The following is a 25,764-nucleotide window of genomic DNA, read 5'->3' as shown; positions in this document are numbered from 1 at the left end:
TAAAAACCCCATCACTGCTATGTAATGCCACTGTGCCGTACATGGGATTTAATTCCCACACTCTTCATTTATTTCTTCTTTTTGCCCAGGTGGTCTGTATTATATTCCAATGATGAAAATCACTTGTGTTCTTTTTCTCCCAACTTTCACCAAAATTATCTCCATCATGCTTTCTTCCTCTGGTTCCTGGATTTCTTAACATGAGTATTTCTTCTTAATATAGAATGCTTCCCCCTCCCCTTTTACCCACATTTTTATTCCTGTTGATCAGGTATAACCATCCAGTGCCATAATCTATTTATGGACTGTCATGATTCCCAGTGATACTTATAAAGTTTAATTTGTCTACCTACTTTTAAAGAACTCTAGCTCCTTTTGTTTGCTGCCTAAACTTTTTGGGCATTTGTGTAGTGACTATCAAGGCTATAGGTTTTACTACTGACATTTTGCTTGGAAATTGCCTATTGTAAGTTTCTGTGTGACTCAACTGCTACTCTGTATTCATCGTAGCTATTTTTTTAATAATATTGTGAGAAATGCAGTTTTGGGGATCATGGACTTCCTAAGCAGGGCCAAAGTCCTGAGGAAGAACCCTGTGATAATCCCTAGGGAAGGCTTACAGACCACAGGACTTCTAGAGGAAGACCAAGTGGTAGCCCCCTCCTTAACCTGTGGGGATCACAGGGCCTCCTGGGGGTCAGACCCTAAGGAGGACCCAAGTGATGGCCCCTTAAGAGGGCTGTGCAGACCACAGGGTTCCCTGGGGGAATCCTGAGTGGCAGACTTCTTATCACTGTAGCAGAAAATCCCAGGACTCCCCAAGACAAAATCAGGAAGGAATCCTTGCTTTCCCTAACTTTAGAAGGATCACACGTGAGTTACCTGTTCTCACCCAAAGAACTCAGGACCAGAGCAGGCAGAGAAAAAGCATTAGATTACGATCCTCAATCCTCAAGAGAGTAGGTATGGTGTTTGCTAGAATGCTCATACTGATACAGCTGCAGGAGCAGGGGTAACCATTCCCTCCACTCCTGCTAGAGTTATGGTTAGTTTACAGTCTTTACTTTTTACATAGTTTTCCTAAGTTATACAGTTTATATAGGTAAGATAATAAGGATACAGAAGCAAAAGTGAAGTTAATTAGATTTTCCTTGTCTTAGTTTAGGATCAATCTATGTTCTTTTACTTCTCCTACCTTCCCTCTTTAACATATGCAAATTATGCAAATCAGTAGGCCTGGATTGTTGACCAAGACCAGACCCTAGATAAGCTTGAACTGGTTCAAGTGGGTTTGGCCTCTCTAATTCCCCTGACTGCCTTCTCAAAAAGCAAGCCAATTCGTACAAGCCTCTGACCTCTTACCTGACCGACCTTGAGGCCTGGTTTCTGCTAAAGCTGGGGGTAAGGGGGGAAGTACACCTTCAGTTCTGTGGAAACAAAACTCCTCCCATTTCTTACAATTTCTAGTTTAGGGGATATGAATAAGCAGTTTTCTGTCTCTCCTATCCCTTATAGTTTAATATCCTTTTGATTAGATTTGCAAGACGTCCAGCAATAAGTTTTTGCCAGCCATTTGTTACTCCAACTCTGTCCAGGAATGTTATCCTTTTATTTTAAGTTGTGGTCTGGAATTCTGAAACTTTTTCTGACATACTACTTTTTAAAGATTGCTTTTCACTTCTCAGATTTATTTTTGTTATTTGTATGTACATTATATGCACATTTTTTCGCTTTCTCCTTGAGTGCAGAGATTGTTTCATTTTTGTCTTTGCATCCGCAGTACTTGGTGCATAGTAGATGTTCAATATTTGCTAACTGATTTTCATATTAAGAAACCACAAGCAGGCTCAAAACCAGAAAATACAGAAACTGAATACACAGTTACTCTCTCTGTAACAAGATAGGTAGAACTATGGAATATCTGGTACCTTCACAGCAGCATAATAATTCCTTGAGAAGTTTTCCCTGAAAAACCTTGGAACCCAATTTACTAGTAGAGATTCCTTGAGCTATGTTTGGAATGTTATCCTACTGTCAAAGTTGTTTACTATCAGGAGCTGACAAATGCAATAAAAATTTCAAGTAAAATTTCTTCACATTTATTATAACCATATCGTTCCATCTACCGAAAATAACCAAAAAGCACCAGTCTTAGGGTCCTTCTCTCTTTCCATTTTTTTAAGTCAGCCACTAGAGGGTACATCAAGACAATGCTATTAAGTTTTAAATTGCCTCTATGCGCTCCACGTTTAAGCCAGGAGAGACGTGTCTGCGCATGCGTCATCCTCCAGCCTCCAGCCTCCAGCCTCCAGGCTCCAGGCTCCACGCTCCAGGCTCCATGCTCCAGACACCTGGCAGAAGGTGGGGTAGGGGTGTCAAGCCGGGGCAGAAAGAAAGCAGACTGCGCAGGCACCGAATTTCGCGGTCGAGCATTATGACGTAATCAGGCGCCAGGACTTGGACCGGGACCGCGGCCCGTCCAAGACGTTGCGCGGGGCGTGACGCAGAGGTGTTCGCCTCCTCCTCCTCCTCCTCTTCCTCTTCCTCCTCCTCCCCCCGCCCCGTCTCCTCCTTCCCCCGCCCACCTCCTTCCCCCCTCCCCCTCACCCGCCCCCCCCCCCCGGGTCCTAGATTGGGGCTTCCCGGCTAGGGGGCTGCCGCCGGGTGGAGAACCCCAGGGCGGAGTACCCCGGGGCGGAGCTGCAGCGCCGCCGAAGGAGGCAGCAGCTGCCGCGGCCGGAGACTCGAAGAGGAGGAGCCGCGGCGCCGGGCCCAGCCGCGGAGCCCTCGCACCCCACCCCGCAGCCCGGCGCCTGCCCTGCCCAGGGTCGCCCCCTCGCCCAGCTCCCTCCCCTTGGTCCCAGGGCAGCGGGCGAGCGGTCGCGGAGCAGGCGGCTGGGGGGTATATGGCGGCGGCCCTGTCCGCCCTTGCTCTCCGGCTCTCCCGATCAGCCGCCGCCCGCTCCTATGGAGTCTTCTGCAAGGGGCTGACCCGGACCCTGCTCATCTTCTTCGACCTGGCTTGGCGGCTTCGCATCAACTTTCCCTACCTCTACATCGTGGCCTCCATGATGCTCAATGTCCGGCTGCAGGTACTCACCCCCCCGCCCCCGGGTTCTGGCAGGAATTGGGGAGGGGGGGTCCTTGGGGCAGGGGACGGGGAAGGGAGCTCAGCCTAATCCAGGCTTCGCGGCATCCTCTTCGCCGCCGCTGCCCTTACGTAGAGGGAAATGGGTTTCTCCCACCCCCTCCCCAAAAGGTGTTGGGAGCGCTGGGAGACTTCGCTTGCAAAAGGATTGTTAGTAGGGATGATAACAACAAAAGCAACTGAACATCGCAGCGCTGCGTCACTAGGGTGTTGGAGCCCCGGGCACCCCCAATTAGTGAAACGTCTGTTGTTCCCCTTACCCTGTTTCTTTTCCCGAATGATGACAGCCTCAGGACCAGGACCCATCTGAGCAACCTGTTAAGGTATTGTGGGGCTTCACTAGTGGGATAGCTTGTCTTCATGCTGCGATGTAACTCCCATAAAACTGTATAAGAACCGCACTAGTTCATATGTAATTAAATTCTAGATTGGAGAATAGTGAGGACCTGGGTACTTGCGAGGCTTCTTGGGGGAAAAAGTTGTCTAGACAAATTGGTGTTTGGGTAAGTTTTTATCCCTTTCAATTACTGCTTTTTGATTCCTTTAGTGGTAGGGAGGAGCGAAAATGAGATGCAGGGTGAGAAGCAAAAATAATTCAAAAGACATTTTCAGCCAGGAAGTAAAACTACTGTCCCAGAGGTGAGGGAAAGAACTGATTCTCCATTTCATAAAATAAATGCTTCATTCTGGTCAGAAAGAAAGTTGCTATGAGGCTGAGAATGAATGAATCCCCTTCCTGGTTTGTATCATAAGGATTTCAAGAGGTATACCTTCTAAATCAGGTAGCAGTTGTGATCTTTTTGTAGTTACTTTAAGCTGAATGCCGAAATTTCCAGTTACACTCTAGCCTACGGTTACACTATGGTACTAGGTAGTGGTAAGTTTAAGTGGGCATTCTTTATGTTTTTTTTCTTTGATTTAGCTGTACTTGACCATGATTCCCCTCTTCTTTTACCCCCCCCCCCACCCTTTTAACCCTTCTAGCTATAAAGTATCTGGCAGGGTCATTAGCTTTTGAGGAATTCAAATAGAACTTCTCTGAAGGAGTGCCCAGGAAAATTAAGATAAATCTGACTGAAATCTGACTGACTTATTTCAGGGTCCAAATTAAGTGAGCATATAGTATGGTTGATGGTTGTTTTTGCTAACTGGCCCAATAATTTACTTATTGTTGGGTTAAAATCATAAACTTGGGGTATTAGACTTAGCAGGTACTTAGAAATCTAGGCCAAATCCCTGTTTGAAGAAACAGAAGCCTAGAAAAGTAGCTTGCCCACTTAGCCACACTGCTTTTTAGAAGCAGGAGTAATAAATACATGTTTTTCAGATTTTTGTGTCTTTTTTTTTCTTTAAACAATAATGGCTTCATTTAGATACCTGCTTTGTCTCAAAATATTTTTCATGTACCATAGCCATGGAGAAAGGGGAGGGCAAAATTTGAATCTTCATTTCTTAACTCTTGAATCTTCATTTTCTTAACTACATTAATATTTCTCAAGTTCTTCTTAGGCTCTTTATATTAGATGTTAACCTAAATTAAAATGATCAGCCCCAACTTGATTTTGTTTGATTGTGGCTAATTAATAGTGATAGTACCTTATTGATGTGAAGATTAGTAAATTGACATTCCTAACCTAATGATATTAAATTGCTATGGAAGTGTAATGGAGTAGTTCTCTTAATAGAGAGCTGTTAGCGAGCAACAGTATTGCTCAGTAATAGTACACATCACTTTAGGGCAGAAGGTAATGAGTACTCCTCTTTTTGTGCCATTGTGGCATTAAATAGGCCATATATTTAGCAATTAGCTAGTTAGCTAGGGGGACCTTTTTCTGAACTTATAACTTTCATGACTTGTGATTTTTCAAGACAACAAGACACCAGGCAAGAAAACTCCATTAATTCTGAAAACTACTGTGCTTTGTACCATAAACATTACTTTTCATTTCCTAGTGCAGAAATGTATATAATATTTTGCTTATTTGATTTTCTTTTTTTTTTTTTTTTGGTTAAACAAGCAAGTCAGCTTAACTAGTTCCAAAATACAAAGAAGCAAGAAATTGTTATATTTCCATGACAGATCTACAGATGAAAATTGCTCTCTCACCATTGTACTTAACCTTTTTGAAACAGAACTATAAAAATAAAATTTCCGTGTTCTAAAAGCTTGCAGTATAAGAAGTCAACTGATGTGAATGTATATGTATAGGAAATAGAGTGGGCAGTAGGACAAAAAGGACTAATTTATATCGTAAGTCAAGGGGAGGGTGAATACTAGTAGCCATTTCTTCCCTAATCAATCTTGAAAGCTTTCTTGATCTTAGTAGGGTAGGTGAGAGAATATTGCAGGTACATTTTGAATTGCTTTTGGAAGTTCGGGATAGAGTAACAACTCTGGGAGCAGTGGAGAGGTTGAAATATCTACAGAAAATAATGAAAGAAGTAAAATATAATCTAGGGCTTCAAATAAAGGAAAAGGATCTTAGGCTTGATATCAAGAAATGGGTATAGTTACCCATCTAAACAACACTCTCAGAAGTTAAAGGGGCCCCAAGAAAGAAATATTCAAATGTTACTGGAGAGGTCTATGACTGCATAAAATGCTGCATTTAGATACAATACTAATTTGGACAAAACTCTCAGTTTGTAGGGAGTCATTATTTGTTGAAGATTACTCATCAAATTATTGAGGATTAATCATTGAGAAGCCTTTATTGGTATGAAAAAGAGAATCAGTTCTTTCCCTCACCTCTGAATAATAATACTGGGACATAGTTTTATTTCATGGCTGAAAATGTTCTTTGAATTATTTTTACCTCTCAACCTGCATCACTTTTTCCTTCCTCCCCATCACCGAAGAAATCAAAGGGGAGTAATTAAAAACTAAAACAGCAATAACTCCATTTATCTAGGCACAACATACACATTAGTTGTTCTTGTTATTAAATAGATAAAATTTCAAAGCTCTTTTACTGACCCCAAACTTCCCATGATAGCAAAGGCCCTTCTTTTCAATGCTGCATTGAACATCTTTGCTTCTGAAAAACTAAAGATGAGTATCATGTAGAGGACAATGGTGGATATGAGCAAGCTGCAGCATATAATCCATAAAGAAATCTGAAAAACAGTAAGAGTAAAAGAGGTCAACAAGCAGCTGTATGATGGGAAGAGAAGATGGGCAAAAGCAAGGGATGATGGGTAGACAGCTAGCCCTGGTGATGTTAGGAGGAAGGCTTTGAGTACATCGGTTATAGGCCCTGTGGCAAACCTGTGGGACAACATTGACAAAGAGTTGCACAGAATGGGCAAATTTGGATGGATTGTTATCTGTATCTTTGGAGGGAATTCCTGAATTGAGGATATTCATTTGAGTGTTATTGTTGACTGTGTGATCCCCAAATCATTTTATCTCTCAGTGTTTAATGCTTGAAGTATTAGCCAACTACTGAAATGTGAGTTATAGCCTGCATAAGGGAACTGCAAAAGGCCAAGAATAAGGTAATCAAGGCAAGAGAGACAGCACCTCCTTTCTGCCCCCCCAATTCCTGAGTATTTACATTAGAACTGACAAGCTCCTTCTACATAATCTTAATTTCTGATTTTATTAATTAGGAAATCTAATATTGCCCTGCTAGCACCTTCATTGTTATTCTTTAAACCTAACAGATCTGAACATTTCATTCCCCTACTCAGAAATTTTCAATACCTCCCTGTTGCTTCTGATAAAATACAGATTTACATTTAAAAGCCCTCACAACTTGTGCCTGCCTGTATTTCTAGTCTTATTTCATTATTCTCCTTAGTGGAATCTCTGTTCCAGTCAAATTGGCCTGCTGTATGTTTCCCATATTAGACATTTCATCTCCTCTCTTGTCTTTGTAGAAGGGGTTCCTCATGTCTGGAATCTATTCCTGCCTCATAGAATCTTTGGTTTTCTTCAAAGCATAATTCAGGTGCCAACTCCTACATAAGCCTTTTCCTAATTCTTCTTTACCCTATGTTACTAGCACTCTTTCCATTTTGAAATTAGTTTATATTACTTAGTATGTACTTCTTGAATATTTTGTATCCTTCCAGTGACACTGCTGCTAACTATTGATCATGGGCCCTCCACTTCATCTTATGAGTTTTCTGATCTATAAAATTAGATGAATGGACTATCAGATGGTTTGTACGGTACTCTCTAGCAGTGCCATTCTAGGAATTTATGGAGTCTGCTGAGCAATGTCATGCTTAGACTAAGGCAGTGGTCAAGGGAATAACTATAGAAGTTGGAAAGAAATCGATTGATTTGGAAACTGATCAGATCAGTGGAACAAAGGACAGAGGTGAGTTGATGATTATTGTGATTCTTTGCTTAGAATTTAATGACATAATTTGACATTAAGATGGAGAAGTTGAAAATCCTGCAGGACACTGTTAGAGAAGTCTGTTAGGAACTTTCTTTGCTGTTTAGAGCACAGTACAAGGGATCATAGATTTATATCTGAAAATGAACCTTGAAGGTCATTTAGTCTAACCCCCTCATTTTATTGGTGAAGAAGCTGAGGCCTGGGGAGGGTAAATGGTTTCCCAAAATGAAATAGGTGGCAGAACTGGGTTTTAAACTTAGGCGCTCTAACTTCAAATGTAGTACTTTCTTTCCTACACCATGCTACCCAAATAGTCCTATGACACTTATTTGATCCTTACAACAACCCAGTGAGGTAGTTACTTCAGATATCCTTCTAGTTTGGAGATGGAGTTAAGAAACATAGAAAACTTGGAAAACAGATTAGTGTCCATTCGATAGTATTCATATTAATCCTTTATTATTGACTTGAGCTCTACTCTGATATTTGATTGTGGTATGGGTCACCCTGGTTTCTTTTTTTTTTTTAAATAGTATTTTATTTTTTTCAATTACATGTAAAGATAATTTTTAACATTGATTTAAAAAAAATTTTCAGCTCCAAGTTTTTCTCCCTTCACTTCTCTCCCCCCTTCCTAAAATGGTAAGCAATTTGATATGGGTTATATATGTGCAATAATGTAAAACATATTAGTCAAGGAAGAAACAGACCAAAAGGGAAAAAACACACACAAAAAAGTGAAAATAGTATGCTTCGATCTGCATTCAGACTCCATAGTTCTTATAGCATTTTCCATCATGAGTAATGCTGAGAAGGGCTATGTCTGTCATATTTGATCATCACACAATGTTGCTGCCAACAGTATATAATGTCCTCTTAGTTCTGCTCACTTCAATTCACATCACTTCATAGAAGTCTTTCCAGGTTTTACTAAAATCTGCCTGCTCATCATTTCTTATAGCACAATAGTATTGTATCAACATTCATATACCACAGCATCACTCTGGTTTCTTAAAGGATATACCAGCAGATCTAAACTCTGGAAAGTTCTGCCATTTTATAAAGGTTTTGAGGATGGCTTCTCTTTGAGGATGGTCTATTTTCTGCTTTCCATGAACCAGCTTAGCTAACTGGTGAAGGTGATCATTAAGGCCAGTCAGGAGGTAGTAAAATTTTTGGCCATGGGAAGCCATGAAACAAAAAATACAAAATGGACCTCAGTCATGTGTTGTCCCTTTCTATGAAGTATATATATAAGTATATATATAAAGTATGCAGAATTGAAGAAAAGTGGATAGGGCCTGTTGGGAATCTCATTTTATAAATACATATTAATTTAACTCACTCTGAATGTAAGGTCCTTGACTTAGTACCAATGAAAGGTTGACATACTAGATTGACATTGAATTATATCAGAAATAATATTCTCACTATAAATGAGATCAGAATATGTATCAGAATGTATATACTTATATCTTACAAAGTAGAGCTAAATGGAAGGATGCCTCATAGGCTGTCCTTGGAGAGATAAAGAAAAGAATTGGTGGAGTTGGTTTTACTATGTACCTAAAGGCAATAAGAAGAATCATTTCATGTGCTATTTGGTCATTTTGTGTTGCAGAGCTCATGGGCATTTGCAGAAGTACTACCATGAAAATAATGATAGCTTATGCACCAACACCTCTTGCAGACAATGAAAAGGTTTAGAAAGAACTTGATGAGACCCTCTAAATAAAATCAACCTTAATTCTCTTTGATTTTAATTAAAAGTTTAGCATAGAGGAGGATGCTGAAAAATATGTTGAAATATGTGACTCAAAATTAAGAAATGAGGGTCCAAAGGCATATATAGACTTTATTGAAATTTTATACTTAAAAATCATGAATGTTTTTTTCAGAAATAAAGTTGGGACGTGCTAGAGGTGACATGATTTGAGCACTTAAAACAATATCACACGCACACAAAAATCAAATTTGCCATTTTTCACTGGCAGAGTAACCAGTTAATGTGAGAATAATTTATGAATTGGTCATTATTACATACTGCCATTGTATAGTGAGGTCACTGGTTTGCTAAGTGAAAGGTCAGAATCAATATCAAATTAGGGGAAAGGGGGATAAAGATGAGAAGATAAATGCAATTTAAAAAAACAACCTTGTCTGACCTGTCTAAATAAACTTGCTGATGCTGAGAAATGGGAAATGGATAAAGGAACAAATATCACTTTTGATTATAGCCATTTCCTGTGAAAGTTTAGCTGATATAAATCAGTTGTTGCAACATGTCAACAAATATCTAATTGTAATCAAAGACAACACTTTAATATAAACTACTTTTTAAAATCTCAAGGAGAATGATGAACATAGAGAAGCGTTGTAACCTAGAGTGAAGGCAAAAGCAGGTTTATAGAAAGTTTGTGAGAAACTCAGTTTTCTATATCCTGAAAACATTTAGGATGTAACTTTTTTTTACACTTAATAGTATTTTATTTTGTTCTAATTACATGTAAGGATAGTTTTCAACATTCATTTTTGTAAGATTTTGAGTTTCAAATTTTTCTTCCTCCTTCCTTTCCCTCCCCTGTCCCCAAGATAGCAAGCAATCTGATGTAGGTTATACATGTACAATGGGATAAAACTTTTAAGAGAATAGATGAAAAATAGAAAACCTGTAGCAAGATTTCTGTAACTCTTTTCTTATGCTTTAGAATCCCTACTTATTCTAATGTAGTTCTTGAGTTGCTGTATGAGGGACTAGACACTAAAGTAAACAGACAAGTAGAACTTCTGGATCCTGTCAAATATTCAGAGATGGTCCATCCTGGTGGTAACAATTTTTAGGGTTATGAGAGGGATTAATTTTCTAAATATTTGTAAAATGGGAGGATATAAAATGCTTGGGAAAAGCACGTTTTTTATTTTTAAAAGGGAATGGAAGAAATAGTTCCCAGCATAGATGCCTATCTTCCCTTTTCTATATCTTTGACAATAATCTGCTCATATATTAAGGGTATCCCTAATGGTATTTGAAGGGAACAGGCAAGTTTTTATAAATGATACTTAACAGTAGGCAGCATCTTTACAGTCACAGTTTTCTGAAACTTGTGGAAGATTCAAGATAGCACTGTACTGATTTGTTTACTACAAAAGATAATTTGATTCAGTAAAGTAAAATGCCTCCTTTAAAGCTTAAACAAAGTGCCTCCCATGCATATTTTAAAAAAATCAAACAAGATTCCTTGAATGACACAAGGAAGGACTTTTTTCAACCCTCTGATTACTAATATCAAGTGAGGTGTAAAACAGGGAGATGTGTCTGCCGCTGTTATGGAGGATGTTCAGTAGAGTCTGAATAAAAAAGGGATTCTTGATAGATTATTAGGTTTTCTAGTTGCTTCCCTTTGTGGATGACTTTGTGTTGATGGCATCTAGTCCTAGGACACTGTGGAGCCTTCTAAATGAGGTTGATAATCCCTCAAAAAAATAATTGACTATCCATATAGGAAAAACCGAGTAGATGAAGGGTACCTATTATCTCTCCCATTGTGTCTCATGGTTTAGACAGCCCATAGGAACTGGTCCATTAATGCATACATTTTGGACAGACAGCAGATAGATATTGAACCAAGTCCAGCATTGAATAGGAGGAAGAGAGCAGATTATATTGAATTTGGGAATTCTATGTGTTCTTTACTCTTTTTAAAAAAAATATTTTGAACTTAAACGTGAGAGAGAGAGAGAGAGAAAGAGAGAAAGAGAAAGAGACAGAATGAGAATGAGAACATTTCTATACACACAGCAGAACACAAAAAGACGATTGTGTGTGAAAATTGTGAATCTTCATTTGACACTGTTTCCTTTGTGTGGTGCTTTTAATTGAATTCAAAATTTTCCATGACAGAAAACCAAATTTCTTCACACCTATATTCTTCCAGGGATGGTATATGGTTATAAAACTTGGAATACCTTAAAGAAAATTGTTACCCAAGGTAACGTGGGCATGAATAGGCTGTAGCATATTGCCAACAAAATCAGTGATTAGGAGAAGCATGCCAGTGTGAGGGATGTATCAGGAATGAGAGATAACAACCCCATATGCTGCTCTGGTACCCACATAATATTAAGAGAGCTAAAGGAAGGCTCCTGGGACCAGTGTAGGGATGAAGCACTGAGAGTACACAGACAGGAAGTACACAGAATGAGAAGGCCCAGATGGATCGTCATCTGCAGTGTTAGAGACAATAGCCCACGTTAGATTCGTTGAAGTATTGACTTGAGAACTCTGTGAATCTAAACCAGTTTTAAAAGTTGATCAGTGGAAAAACTGCTGGTCTTCTTATCAAGAAGAATAAAGGTGTTGCTATGGTCCTGTAGCTTTTCATTTATACACAATGGCAAGGAAAAACTGATTTTCCTATTTAGTTCTAGTTGATGGCAAGCATTCTATTAACCGTGTTAGGAATTTTTTTTTTATTGTTTAGGTCCAAGATCTTGGGGTTTAGAAATTAAAATTTACTCTGAGGTCAAACTGTTGTGGTTGATAGATCATATCTACTGTGCAACACCCCCTACCCAAAGTCCAAGGGGATACTAGAAAATAGTTGCTTTGTAGCAAGTTTCAAAGGAAATATTAGACTTCCCCCAATAATTCCTTCAGGAATAATAGCAGAGACCAATTTAAAATCTGGTCTGTGCTCTTTGTACCACTTTTGTGTCAGTTCATCATGTTCTGCTTTATGTGTTAGTTATGAACGTCTTGCCTTCCCTATTAGGTTGTACCTGCATCGATGTTTGTTTTAGTCATCTTAACACACCCTCGTAATTCCTAGCACAGTGCTTTGCGTATAGCAGATGTTTAGTACATATTTAACTAAGGAATAGGACTACCTAAAGCATGAAGCATAAACAAGCAGCGTGTGTTGTCTATGTATTCAGGATGATTGAATCCATAGGGTTGGGCTACCTTCGTCAGGCATGTCTAAATGAAACAAACTTGGTGAGAACAGTGTCTTTGAAGCCTAGGTTGGAGAAAGGGTTAAGGAATAGTCAGTCAGTGCTCACAGAACAAAGAACTAATGACTAGGAATAGCAGTATTTTGTTAATTGAGCAAGCATAATTATGCAGACTACCCTACCGAATATGGCAGTGAGGAGCTTTTAGTTGACCTTAAGAAGTCTGGAATATAAATCGCAGAAACCCATTGAAAAAGTGAGTCCAAGATTAAGCTAGTAGTTAGGAAGTTTACAGAGTACAGATAAACTCTAAGAATTTTTGATAAAAGGAAAGAGAAAGATTAGCTAGGTTGTGAGAAGATCCAGAGCTTATTTAAGAAAGGGTATAACCTATATGACTTCTTGTTTGTTATTTTGCTTAGGGGAAGGTATTAGGAGAGTATACATTTAGAAGGACCTATTTTGATGTGGCAGTGATAGATTGAGTAGGCACTTAATAAATGCTTATTGACTATCTGAATGATTTAATGAAGGTAAGGTGTTAGAAGCAGAACATAATAAGAATTGGTCAAATTATACGAAATTTTCTATCCAGCTATGTAGTCTGGCCCTTATAGGGACACTAACCATGTTTGTGGGGAGACATTTTGTCCTTCTTAAGGTTGATTTTTAAAAATTGGGAAATATATCCCCAGCCAACCAACAAATCTTTACTAGGCACCAGAGCATAGTCCTAGACACCAGGGAGATACAAAGTTGAGAAGTCATGGTCTTGGTCTGTAGGAGGTTTTAGTTTAGTAGAGAGATAAGTTATCAATAGAGGTAAGTGCAATATTATATAAGTGGTTTAGAGAAAATAAAATGCTACATGAGGTCTGAGGGAGGTTTTTACCAAGTTGGGGTCGGTGGGTAGAGAGGAGAATTAGGGAAGGTTTCCTGGAAAGGTGGTGTTTGGGTCGGGCCTTAAAGTATGGAAAGGAATATAATACATCTTCTGTGCTTACCTTTACATTCCAGGCATAGAGGATAGTCTTAGTAAAGTTTTTAAAGTGTGAAAATGTGTGAGTCTGGGAGAGTGTTGTCCAGGTTGATTGTGGAATATAGTATTTATTGAGTTGTTTAATGGAAGGCAAGGCCAGAGTTGGACAGCTAGGCAGCACAGTGGGTAGAATGGCTGACCTCAAGTCAGGAAGACTCATCTTCTTGAGTTCAAATCCAGCCTTAGACACTTAATAGCCGTGTGACTCTGGGCAAGTCAATTCATCCTGTTTGCCTCAGTTTTTTCTGTAAAATGAGCTGGGAAAGGAAATCGCAAACCATAACAACATCTTTACCAAGAAAACCCCAAATGGGGTCACAAAGAGTTGGACATGACACAACAGGGCCTGAGTTAGGTTTATATCACTTGTGTCAGGTAAAGTAACTTTTACTAAGGAGGCTATAGGGAAACTGAACATTTTTTTTAATTTTAATTTTATTTTTCAGCCTACAAAAAAAATTTGCTTTCCTACTCATTCTTCCCATATTGGGAGGAAAACTTGAAACAAACTCTTATTACAAACATACAAAACAAATTCTGGCTTTCTCCATTTCTAAACAATATGTCTCATTCTGTATCGCAAATCTCCATCTGGAGGGTAGGTATCATGCTTCAGCACTGGTTTTCTGAAATTGTGGTTGGTCATTGTGTTCATCAGTTCTTAAGTTGTTCAAAGTTCTTTGTCTTTAGAATGTTATTGTTTAGATTTTACTTCTGGTTCTGCTGTCAGTTCATGCAAGTCTTTCCAGATTTCTCTGAAACCCTCCTTTTCATCATTTCTTACAGCACAAAAGTATTCCATTACATTTATACACTATGATTTGTTCAGCTCTTCCCCTATTGATGGGCAGTCCCTTTGCATCTACAAAAAGTGCTGCTATAAATATTTTTATACATATGGGTCCTTTCCTTCTAAATCTAGTAATACTGAGGATTTGAGGCAGATTAATGACATAACCAGATTCTATCTATGCATGGGGAACTGGTGGCCATGAGGTCACATGTGGCCCTCTCAGTCCTCAAGTGCAGCACTTTAACTCAATCCAAACTTCACAGAACAAATCCTCTTAATAAAAGGATTTGTTCTATAAAACTTGATCTCAGTCAAAAGGCCATACTCAAAGACTTAGAAGGCCACATGTGGCTTCAGGGTCACAGATTCCCCACCCCGGTACCCACATATCCTAGTTTTCCTTGGTTACTCATTTTGGCTCTGGTATCTGTGACTATAAATTCTATATTCTATATTTTCAGGCACTACAGTCAGTAATAAGAGACCAAGGCCATGGCTTCTCAACTTTGTCTCTTCCCTGGGTCAGAACTGCACTGATGCTTCCTACATATGAAGAGTAATTTTTATTCATAACGAACTTAACACTCTTGAACTTAAAAGTACTTCATTTTGTTGTTCTGCAGTTTTGTGAACAAATTTATATCTGACCTTTTTCTGTTGATGTTTTCATAGAGATCAATTGGGATGGTGTTTAGATGGACTCTTACTCCTCTCCCCTCCAGCAGAGTGTGATTGGGTTCAAAATGCTGGACCACTTTACTTTTGGCATTAGGTTTCTAGTCTATGTAGTCTTCATTTTAGGAACGGATCTCCTTTTGAAAATTTGTGAGTCATTTTCTTTTTTTAAATAAGAATGCATTTTCTGCTGAAGTAAACAGTAAATGGGGGCTCTGTTATCTAGATTAGATGACAAAAACCTATTTGATTCATTTATATGGCTACGTCAGCACTAGCCCCAGTTTTAGAATCTAGGGTCATGAAGTGCAGAACCCTAGGATAAACCATAGCTTCCATCCCTTTTTCTGGGCATAAGGGTACTCTCTTGCAAAATTTTAAAAGAGGCAAAGTTGGGTTTTTTGGTGCCTTCCCAGTCTTTTTGGACCGTTTCCCCCATTTCCATCCAGTACACTAATTCCCTCTAGCTTTGCAACACAGGAAGGCTAGCTTTAAGACTGTCAGAATGCTCAGTGGTCTGAGTATACCTCTCTTTTATTCCTTCAATCAGAAATCCTATCTTCTCAATGTAGCATATTTCAAAGGAAAGCTGATATGATTGAGTTGTCAGTATGTGTGATTAATAGCCCATTTGTTTATTTATAGAAGGTTCTCATTAACACAGATTTCTTAAATATTAGGATTTCATAGATTACAAACAATTTTAGGCAGGACAGTACTGGATAAACAGGGTATTTTCACCTGGAAGCATGTCCTTGGCATCAGATTCCCTTAAGTTGTACACTTCCCCTTTGGGAGCCACAACTTCTCAGCTTTTTTTCCCCATTCTCTATTCCCCCCTACAGTGGGTCCCATAGTAGTTGTAACAGGTACTCTGTAAGTAGTGGTGGAAAAAAGAGCAGGGATATAGGAATTTTGGGGCTGTTTATAAATTAGGGAACACCTGTATGAATAGGTAAAGAATAGGTAAAAAAATTTTTGAAGTAGTATTAAGTATTTGGGAAATATCTGAACTTTGTTTATAGCTAAAGAAAAAGGAATCTATAACACTTAAACCAGAGAAGAGTTGACAAGAATAGTTGTAGGCTTAGAGCCAGTTATATTTTTATGATGATCTGCAAAAGTATTTTTGGAAAATGACCTAACTGCAGTTTATTAAACTGTCTTCTAAATAAATGAACTTGAGCACATATCTGGGTTTATAAATAATCATGTTAAAGGGTCTTAAATTAAGGGATCTTTAAGGGATTTAGCATGAACCACTAAAGAGAACAAGAATAGAAGGATTTTCCTTAACATAATAAAGTTATCTACTTTAAGCTGAGGCAATGTACTACTCAATGGAGAAAGATTTGAAGCAATCCCATGAGAAAGAGGTACAAATACAGTGCTCCTTTTCACCATTTCTATTTTACATTGTATAGGAAATGCTAGCAGTGTCAGTAAGAGAAGGAAAAAAACATTAGAAGGATTGTCATTGGAAATGAAGAGGTCAAAGTACACTATTTTTTATTATATAATAGCTTATTTGGAAAATCCACTTGCCTCAACCAAATATTTGATATACAGTAAGTGAATTCAGCAAGTTTGTAGGATATAAGATTAATTTATAAAAATTACAGACATTTATTAGTAATAAAGATCAAGAAAACATAAAAACAAAATTATGTAGTGAATTTTATCTTTTCTCTCCCTTTGAAGTTGTTTTTTTTAATGTAACACTGTCACTTTCCAGAAACTCCCTCCTTTTTAGCAAATAAGCGCAGTCAAGAAAAACAAGTCAACACATAGGCCAAGTCTGAAAGTGTTCACCTCATTGTGTTCTTAATGCTTCACCACCAGATCCTCTAAAGTCGTTATCAGGTGCACTGATTCAGTCTTTCAGTATTGCTTTCCTTCACATTGTTGTGGTCATTATGTAAATTGTTTTTCTAGGCCTGCTCATTTCACTCTGCTTCAATCCATACAGGTTTGCTTTGAATTCTTTATATGTGATTTCTTACAGCACAATAAAATTCAAACAAAAAATTGATGGGAATACATTCCAATTTCTTTGTTACCATAACAAATGTTCCTATCAATACTTTTGTATTAGATGGCGCCTTTGTTCCCATGTTTGACTTCCTTGTTGCATATGCCTGGTAGTAATATCCCTGGATTAAAGGGAATGTATGTATAGCTTAATTATTTTTTTAAATATAATTCCAAATTGTTTTCCAGAACTGTTGAACCAGTTGATAAGTCCACCAATAATACCTGCCTCTCTTCCCACAGCCTCCCCAGTATATGCTATTTTTGTCTTTTCTTGTCTTTGCCAATCTGATGGTTGTGAAATGAAATCTCAGAGTGGTTTTAACTTGTCATTTCTCTCTTTAACAATTTGGAGCAGTCTTTCATACTGTTGTAGATAGCTTGCTTTTCCTTTGTTGAAAATTTTTCATATCCTTTGATGATTTATCCATTGGAGAGTGGCCCTTGTTTTTATGTATTTGCATCATATATGTGTATATAGATGTATCTACACACACACATGTCTTAGATTCCAGACCATTTACAGAGATAATTGTAGCATAAATTCCCCCCCGCCCATTAATTGCTTCTCTTTTAATTCTAGCAGCATTGCTTTTGTTTGCATAATTTTATCTTCTTTGATAACCTCTATCCCTTCTTCAGTTAAAAATTATCTGTAGTTGTGCAAGGTACTTTCTACTTGAATTTTTTTTAATGTGACCTCTTATATTTAAGTCATGTATCCATTTGGAGTTTATTATGGCATATGGTGTGAGATGGTTTAAAACTTACTTCTGCCAAACTGCTTTCTACTTTTCCCAGGAGATTTTTGTGGAATATGGAGTCCTTACCTCAGCAGTTGTTGTCTTTGGGTTTTATGGAACATTAGGCTAATATGTTTAATTGCTTCTGGGTCTCACCTGCCTTATCTGTTCCATCGATCAGCTTTAATGTTTAAAAATTGGTACAAATAATTTTCATATGCTAGCTTGAGATCTTGTGACATTAGGGTCCCCTTCATTACTACTTTTCTTTTTTCATTATTTACCTTGAGATTCTTGACCTTTTCAATATTCTATATGAATTTTTTTATTTCTTCTACTTAAGGAAATCCAGTGTTAAGGATGAGATCTAAATCCTTTTCTTGACATATCACTAATATAGTACATGTGTTTAAAAAGAGTTTTTCCAAGTTCATGTGTTTTTAAAAATCTATAGAAAATAAAAAATGAGGAGAAGAGTCAAAATATACTAACTTTTGTATTATTTGGTTGCATGTCTGATAGCTTTTACTCTGTTCCACTGGATCTTTTTCTCAATTTTTTTTTTGCCTAAGCGTCAAGATGGAAGTTATTATTAAAGCTCTTTGGTGCTAGGAAAAAAATAGAGAAGTACATCAGTGGAACATAATTAGAGCTATCAGTTGTACAAAAAAAATACACACAAAAATTAGCCTCTCTTCTCTCCCTTTTTTATTTTCTATAATTTTTTAAACACATTCCTTGTAAAAAATGGTTAGTAATGTGTCAGGGAATGGATTTAGACTGACACTCATACTGCATGCTACAATTTGTAGTATTCCTGCTGGATGATAGTCTTAAAAATAAAAATTAACTTTAGAATGTGGAGAAAAACTGAAATAGTATCAGTTTCAGAAGCGAGAATAATTTTTATTTTAAACGAACAAAAGAAATTATTAGGGGCAAGATAGATGTGCCTGATTATATTAAAATGAAAAAAAAAATTGCACGACAACATGAAACAAAATAAAAAGAAATTAATGATGTATTTGACAGAAGAAAAATGTGGTAGTAAAAATACATAAGGAACTGTTAAAAATTTAAAAGATATCTTGGAGTTCCTAATAGATAAAATAATCAAGGAATATGGATACACAGTTTATAAAAGGTGAAATACAAATTGTTAATCACTTAAAAATGCTCAACCTCACTAATAATCAAATAAAAATAATCAGAGGGACAAATCAAAGTAAAATAATTTGAAGTAGTGAAATAATATTGAAGGGATTGTAGAAAAACAGGTTTACTCAGTTTTTTGTGAGTGGAATTAAAGAGGAAAAAAAACTTTTGGGAAAGCTGTCTGGATTTGGAGTCAAATATTCTGGCCTGAAAATCCCAGCTTGGATATTTACTGGCTATATGACTCTGGGCACTTAATTGCCCTCAGTCCAAATTTTCTTATCTGTAAAATGGGAATGACATAACCTCCTATCAGAAGACTATAGTGAAGAAAGGGGTTTGTAAATTTTAAAATGCTTTCTAAACTTAAGCTGCCATTATTATTAATAGTTTATTACTTATTGTAACGTAATAAACAAGCCCTTCTTCTGACACATACTGGCTCTGTAATTCTGAAGGGATATCACATAGATTCAGTGGCCCAGGTAACTCTCTAGATACAGAGGAACTGTTGATCTCTATTGGTGATAGAAGTTTCCTCATGGGGAGGTCCTTAAATGAATGAAATCACAGATGTGGACCCCCTAATACTATAAAAATAATATGCTATTCATGAATTTTAGCATTCGTAATTTATTGTATTGTATTATGTATTTAAATTTACCAAAACTTCAGTACTGAATAATTCATTTAGTCCTTCATGGTCTTAAGAATTTCCAGTGGCTTCCTTGAATAATAGTCCTGTTGTACTCTGCCATCGTCACACCATATCTTTGAGATGATGTTTAATTTGGGGCACCTCATTTTAAGAATATTAATAAGCTGGAGAATGTCCAGAGGAGGGCAACCAGGATGGTAAAAAACCTTGAGTTCCATGAGATTCATTTGAAAGAAAAGGGTATGTTTAGCCTAAAGAACAGAAGACTGACAAATTTATAAGAATACAAGCCATTCCCCAATTGATAAATGGTCAAAGGAAACAAACAGGTATTTTTCAGAGGAAGAAATTAAAGATATCTATAGTCATATGAAAAAATGCTCTGAATCACTATTGTTTAGAGAAATACAAATCAAAACAGCTCTTAGGTACCACATCACACCTGTCAGATTGGCTAACATGACAAAACAGGAAAATTATAAATGCTGGAGAAGATGTGGGAAAATTTGTACACTGATGCGTTGTTGGTGGAGTTGTGAACTGATTGTGTTGGTAAGCAAAATGGGCTCTTAGCACTTAGTTCAAGTACTTAGCCCTTGAAGAATTTGGCCTTTGTTTCCTTGATTAGATTTGGGAGTCCTTGGTGGCCTCCTTGCCTCAGGGGAGGGCCTAGTTTACACATGAGTTTGAGTAACATGTTTGGGACATCAGAGGCTTTTAGGCCACGTGGGTTTAAGTCGCCTCTTTGTGGAGATTCTAGGTCACGTGGATGAGTTGCATGTGTGACTCACCCTGGACCCTGAAAAAGATATAAAACCAGGGGTTGGCTTTCTGTTCTTTGGAGCTCTTACCCACAGCCATGGTGGCACGAGTGACTCTGGACCAGCCCTCGTCATGAGCTCCCAGGCTGAATTTAGATGTTGGTAACTGTGAATTGTATTGAGTCTGTCTGTCGATGTTTGTAATTTGTATTTTGTTCTGAAGTTCAGGGTGCTGGCTTTTTCCCCTGAGCTAAGTGAATGCTGTCCGTGTGCTGGATTAAAGTAAACTTGTCAACCCCTTAACGTTGCTTTCCTCACTAAAGCAGATCAAAAGAACCTGTGCTTTTGCAGCATGTTGGCAGCTTTCTGGGTGCTCGTTGTTGGTGGATCTTACACTCCCATAGAAGCTGCTAGCCGGATTGTTGAAACACTGATCCAACCATTTTGGAGAGCAATTTGGAACTATGCCCAAAGGGCTATAAAAATGTGCATACCCTTTCACCCAGCAATACCACTTCTAGGGCTGTATCCCAAAGAGATCATACAGAAGGGAAAAGGACCCAGATGTAAAAAAATATTTATGGCAACTCTTTTTGTGGTGTCAAAGAATTGGAAATTGAGGGGATACTGTGTTGGTAAGCAAAATGGCCTCCTTAGCACTTAGTTCAACCAAGTGCCCTTGAATAGTTTGGCTTTTGTCCTCTTTGAGTAATTCAGTGTATTTCATTGAGCCTTACTAGGTGCTAAGCCCCAGGCCCAAACCCCTATTAGGTGTGGAATCTATGTGAGTGTGGATTGGTGACTGGGGTGGGGCCCAAGGTGGGTCTGGCTAAGGGGAGGGACTAACTCCAGAGCCATGCCCTATTAGGGGTTAACCTAACCTATGTGGATGTGAATCTCCCAGGGTCCTAAGTGGAGGGGCTAACTCAAGAGCCAATCATAGCAGCCTAAGTTTTGGTCGTTCAGATGACGTTTGATGACATCTAAAGCCCTATAAGAAGGAAGGACAGAGCCATTTGTGCAGAGCTCTTGAGATGGTGTTGATGAGGAGACTCCGGGCAGCTGTAGCTAAGGAGCCCTCCAGCTTGTAAACCAGGATGCTGAGACTTTGTTGAACTCTGGTAACTATGTATTGGGATTTGAATCAGACAAGATCTGTCTGTTGATGTTTGTAATTTGTTTGTATTTTGTTCTGAAGTTCAGCGTGCTGGTTTTTTCCTCTGAACTAAGTGAATGATATTTGTATGCTGAATTAAAGTAAGCTTGTCAACACCTTCACCTTGCTTTCCTTAGTTAAGCAGATAAAAAGAACCTGTGCTGTTGGCAGCTTTCTGGGTGCTGGCTGTGGGTGGATCTTACACACCCACAGAAGCTGCCAGCCGGATTGTTGAAACATCAGTTGGGGAATGGCTGAACAAGTTGTGGTATATGAATGTAATGGAATACCATTGTGCTGTAAGAAATGATGAGCGGGCAGATTTCAGAAAAAACTGGAAAGACTTAATATGAACTGATGCTGACTGAGGGGAGCAGAACATCATACACAGTTACAGCCACATTGTGCAATGACTAGCTTTGATAGACTTGTGTGTTGGTAAGCAAAATGGGCACTTAGTTGGCCTTTGTTTCCTTTGAGTAATTCAGTGTATTTCATTGAGCCTTACTAGGTGCTAAGCCCCAGCCCCAAACCCCTATTAGGTATGGAACCTATGTTGGTGTGGGTTGGTGACTGGGGTGGGGCTCAAGGTGGGTCTGGCTAAGGGGAGGTGCTAACTCCAGAGCCATGCCAGTCTTGAGTCTTACTAAGTGCTAAGCCCTAGGCTCTAACCTCTATTAGGTGTTAACCTAACCTATGTGGATTCGAACCTCCCAGGGTCCTAAGGGGAGGGGCTAACTCAAGAGCCAATCATAGCAGCCTAAGTTTTGGTCATTGAGATGACGTTCGATGACGTCTGAAGCCCTATAAGAAGAGAGGACAGAGCCGTTTGCGCAGGGCTCTCCCTCATGGTGGTGCTGAAGCGGAGACTCCTGGCAGCTGTAGCTAAGGGCCCTCCAGCTTGCAACCTGGATGCTGAGACTTTGTTAAACTCTGGTAACTATGTATTGGGATTTGAATCAGACAAGGTCTGTCTGTCCATGTTTGTAATTTGTTTGTATTTGTTCTGAAGTCCAGGGTGCTGGCTTTTTCCCCTGAACTAAGTGAGTGATATTTGTATGCTGAATTAAAGTAAGCTTGTCAGCCCCTTAAACATTGCTTTCCTTACTAAAGCAGATCAAAAGAACCTGTGCTTTTGCAGCGTGCTGGCAGTTTTCTGGGTGCTGGCTGTTGGTGGATCTTATACCCCCACAGAAGCTGCTAGCTGGATTGTTGAAACAACTTGGCTCTTCTCAGTTCTAAGACAACTCCAAAAGACTCACAATGGAAAATGCTATCCATATCCAGAGAAAGAATTATGGAGTCTGAATGCAGATTGAAACATACTATTTTTGCTGTCTTTTTGGTTTTGTTTCTTCTTTGTTATAGTTCATTCCATTGGCTATAATTCTTCTTTGCAACATGACTAATGTGAAAATATATTTAATGTGAACATATATGTAGAGCCTGTATTGAATTGCATGCCATCTTGGAGAGGGGGGGATGGGGGAAGAGGAGGGAGGGGGAGAAAATTTGGAACACAAAAGCTTGTGGAACTGAATGTTGTAAACCAAAAATAAATAAAATTTTAAAAAAAGAACAGAAGACTGAATAGGGTTGCAGAGTGGTGGTGGATAATAGCTGTCAGCTTCAAGTATTGACTGTCAACAGGAAGAATAATTAGATTTATGCTACTTGGCCTCAGGGATCGGGACTTGGAGCAGTGATTGCAATTTTCTTTTTTTCTTTTTTTGATTTTTAAAATTAATTAATTTATTTTTAGTTTTCAACATTCACTTCCATAAGTTTCAAATTTTCTCCTCCTCCCTTCCCCTCCCCTCCCCAGGATGGCATGCAATCTGCTATGGGCTTTACACGTACATTCCTATTAAACACATTTTCGCATTAGTCATGTTGCAAGCATCATAATGAATGGGAGAGACCATGAGAAAGAAAAACAAAACAAAAATGAAAATAGTCTGCTTTGCTCTACATTCGGACTCCACATTTCTTTCTCTGGATGTGGCTACCATTTTCCATCATGAATCTTTTGGAATTGTTTTAGTTCCTTTCATTGCTGAGAAGAGCTAAGTCTATTAAGATCAGTTATCGTACACTGTGGCTGTTACTGTGTACAATGTTCTCCTGGTTCTGCTCACTTCACTGAGCATCAGTTCATATAAGTCTGCATTGGTAACTAAGGTGGGGCCAATGAAGGGAGGTCTGATTATATCTTAGCTCCCAAGTAGGCCCCAAACCCCTAGCTATTAGGTGCTAAGCCCATGTGGGCGTGAAGCCCCCAGGGTCCTAAGGGGAGTTGCTAAGACCAGAGCCAATAGCAAGAGCTTAAGTTCTGGTCACTCAGATGACATTTGATGATGGCTAAAGAGTGCATAAAAAGGGAAGACAGAGCTTGGGCTCTCACTCCTGGCAGTGTGCTGATGTAGAGACTCTGGGCAGCTGTAGTTAAGAGCCCTCCAGCTTGTAAACCCGGGTGTGTGGACTTTGTTAAACCCTGGTAACTATGCATTGAGATTTGAATCAGACAAGGTCTGTCTATTGATGTTTGTGATTTGTTTGTATAATTTGTTTGTATTTGTTCTGAAGTTCAGGGTGCTGGTTTTTTCCCCTGAACTAAGTGAATGATATTTGTATGTTGGATTAAAGTAAGATCGTTAACCCCTTAATGTTGCTTTCCTTAGTAAAGCAGATCAAAAGAACCTGGGCTTGCAGCATTCCTGTTGTTGGACTTGCGCTCGTTTTTCACCCCTACAGCAGCTGCTAGCCAGATTGTTGAAACAAAGTCTTTCTAGGTTTTTCTGAAGTCTGCCTGCTCATCATTTCTTAAAGCACAATAGTATTCCATTATGTTCATATACCACAACTTGTTCAGCCATTCTTCATTTATGGGCATCCCCTCAGTTTCTAGTTCGTGGCCAAGTGGTTGCAATTTTCAAAGAGATTTGACGTAAGGAATTTGTTGTTCAGTCATTTTCAGTCATGTCTGATTTTTCATGACCTTATTTGGGGTTTTCTTAGCAAACATACTGGAGAGGTTTGCCAATTTCTTTTCCAGTTCATTTTGCAGATGGGGAAACTGAGGTAGATAAGATTAAGTGACTTACATCACACAGCTAGTGTGTCAGAGGTCACATTTGAACAGAGAAAGATGAGTCTTCCCCACTCCAAGCCTGGCACTCTGTCCACTGTGTCACTGAACTGCCCTGATCTAAGGAAATTTCCTTCCAATTAAAGCTTTCCAAATGTGGAATAGGCTTTCTGAAAGTCGAATGGGTTCCTTCTTATTGGAGAAGGCTTCAAGCAAAGGCTGGAGGATCATTAATCAAGGAGTATGAGAGTAGGATTTTTAGGGCATGGGCTGGTTTCCAATGGTTACTGAAGTTGCTTCCAGCTCTGAAATTCTGCGATTTCTGACTGTAAAAATGCTATTTTATCTAATATCTGCTTACTTTTTTACAGAAGATACCGAGTGATGTCAAGTGGCAATTCAAGTATATTTCCTTGCTCTCATTTTTATTAAATATATGACTAATTACAGGTGTTATGATTTGGATCAAATTTAAAGTATTGGTAGTCAGGCTTCTAGAAACATGCAGTTCTTCAGTGACATACTGACTTTTTCTTTACTGCAAAATTCCAAAGCAATGAGGAACTAACTTAATTTTCATATTGTGTGGGTTAATCAACTTTTGTCTCCATGAGATTCCTAGGTGGCCTCATGCATCAGAATCCTCAGATTCAAATAGAAGGGTGGATGTTCTATTGCAACTGTACCTACAGACAGATAGCAGGGAAAGTCTGGGGACTTTTTAAGAAACATTTTACTGCCTTCTCCATTCAAACTTAATTTGCAGGTTCAATTTGTCCCTTCAGGTTCTGATATTCAGAAGAGCTGCTACCTTTGCTCTCTCCCCTTTCCCCAAAAGAAGTACTTCCTGGCAGCCTGTACATAAACTATGAATGATATCATATACTATGTAAGTTAATACAGAGATATTTAGTAAAACTCCTCCAGAGCCTTCATGAAAACGTATTTCAAAGATTCAGTTGAAAGACTTGTTCCAAAGCCTTCCTTTTTAGTTAATTTCCTACAGACATGGCAGTAAAAGATACTTAGAATAATTACTTTGCTGATGCTGACTTCCTGATTTTAGTCAGCCCTTTCTAATATCTACTGGCTTATGTATATATTTTTAAAGTAGCTTGAAATTAAATTGTAAATGGTAAGTGAGGGAATAGGAAAAATTGTGCAGTGATGTATTTAGCTTGAAGGTTTGAATGCTTTTAAGAGCTAAGTAAT

At 38.5% G+C, this 25,764-nt stretch overlaps 1 protein-coding gene across 8 annotated transcripts in view; it reads left to right on the top strand.

Annotated features, from left to right (window-relative positions):
• The first annotated feature begins 2,345 nt into the window (after positions 1-2,345).
• Positions 2,346-25,764, top strand: part of FAM220A (family with sequence similarity 220 member A) — a 41,639-nt gene continuing 18,220 nt past the window's right edge. For 3 of the 8 annotated variants that reach the window (XR_005009334.1, XM_036741438.1, XM_036741439.1), the window contains exon 1: positions 2,454-3,092. Coding sequence is in view for 1 of the 8 variants with exons in the window: in XM_036741440.1 (XP_036597335.1) it covers positions 2,907-3,092 (186 nt within the window). In the remaining 7 variants the exon portion in view is untranslated. Of the gene's footprint in view, positions 3,093-25,764 lie in introns of all 8 variants that reach the window. The other 5 variants (XR_005009336.1, XR_005009335.1, XR_005009337.1 and 2 more) reach the window with 3 other exon arrangements.

Source organism: Trichosurus vulpecula, chromosome 1, assembly GCF_011100635.1.
Source record: "Trichosurus vulpecula isolate mTriVul1 chromosome 1, mTriVul1.pri, whole genome shotgun sequence".
Classification (NCBI taxonomy): domain Eukaryota; kingdom Metazoa; phylum Chordata; class Mammalia; order Diprotodontia; family Phalangeridae; genus Trichosurus; species Trichosurus vulpecula.
The sequence above is the reverse complement of the archived record's forward strand: the minus strand, read 5'-3'. Positions and strand labels throughout refer to the sequence as shown.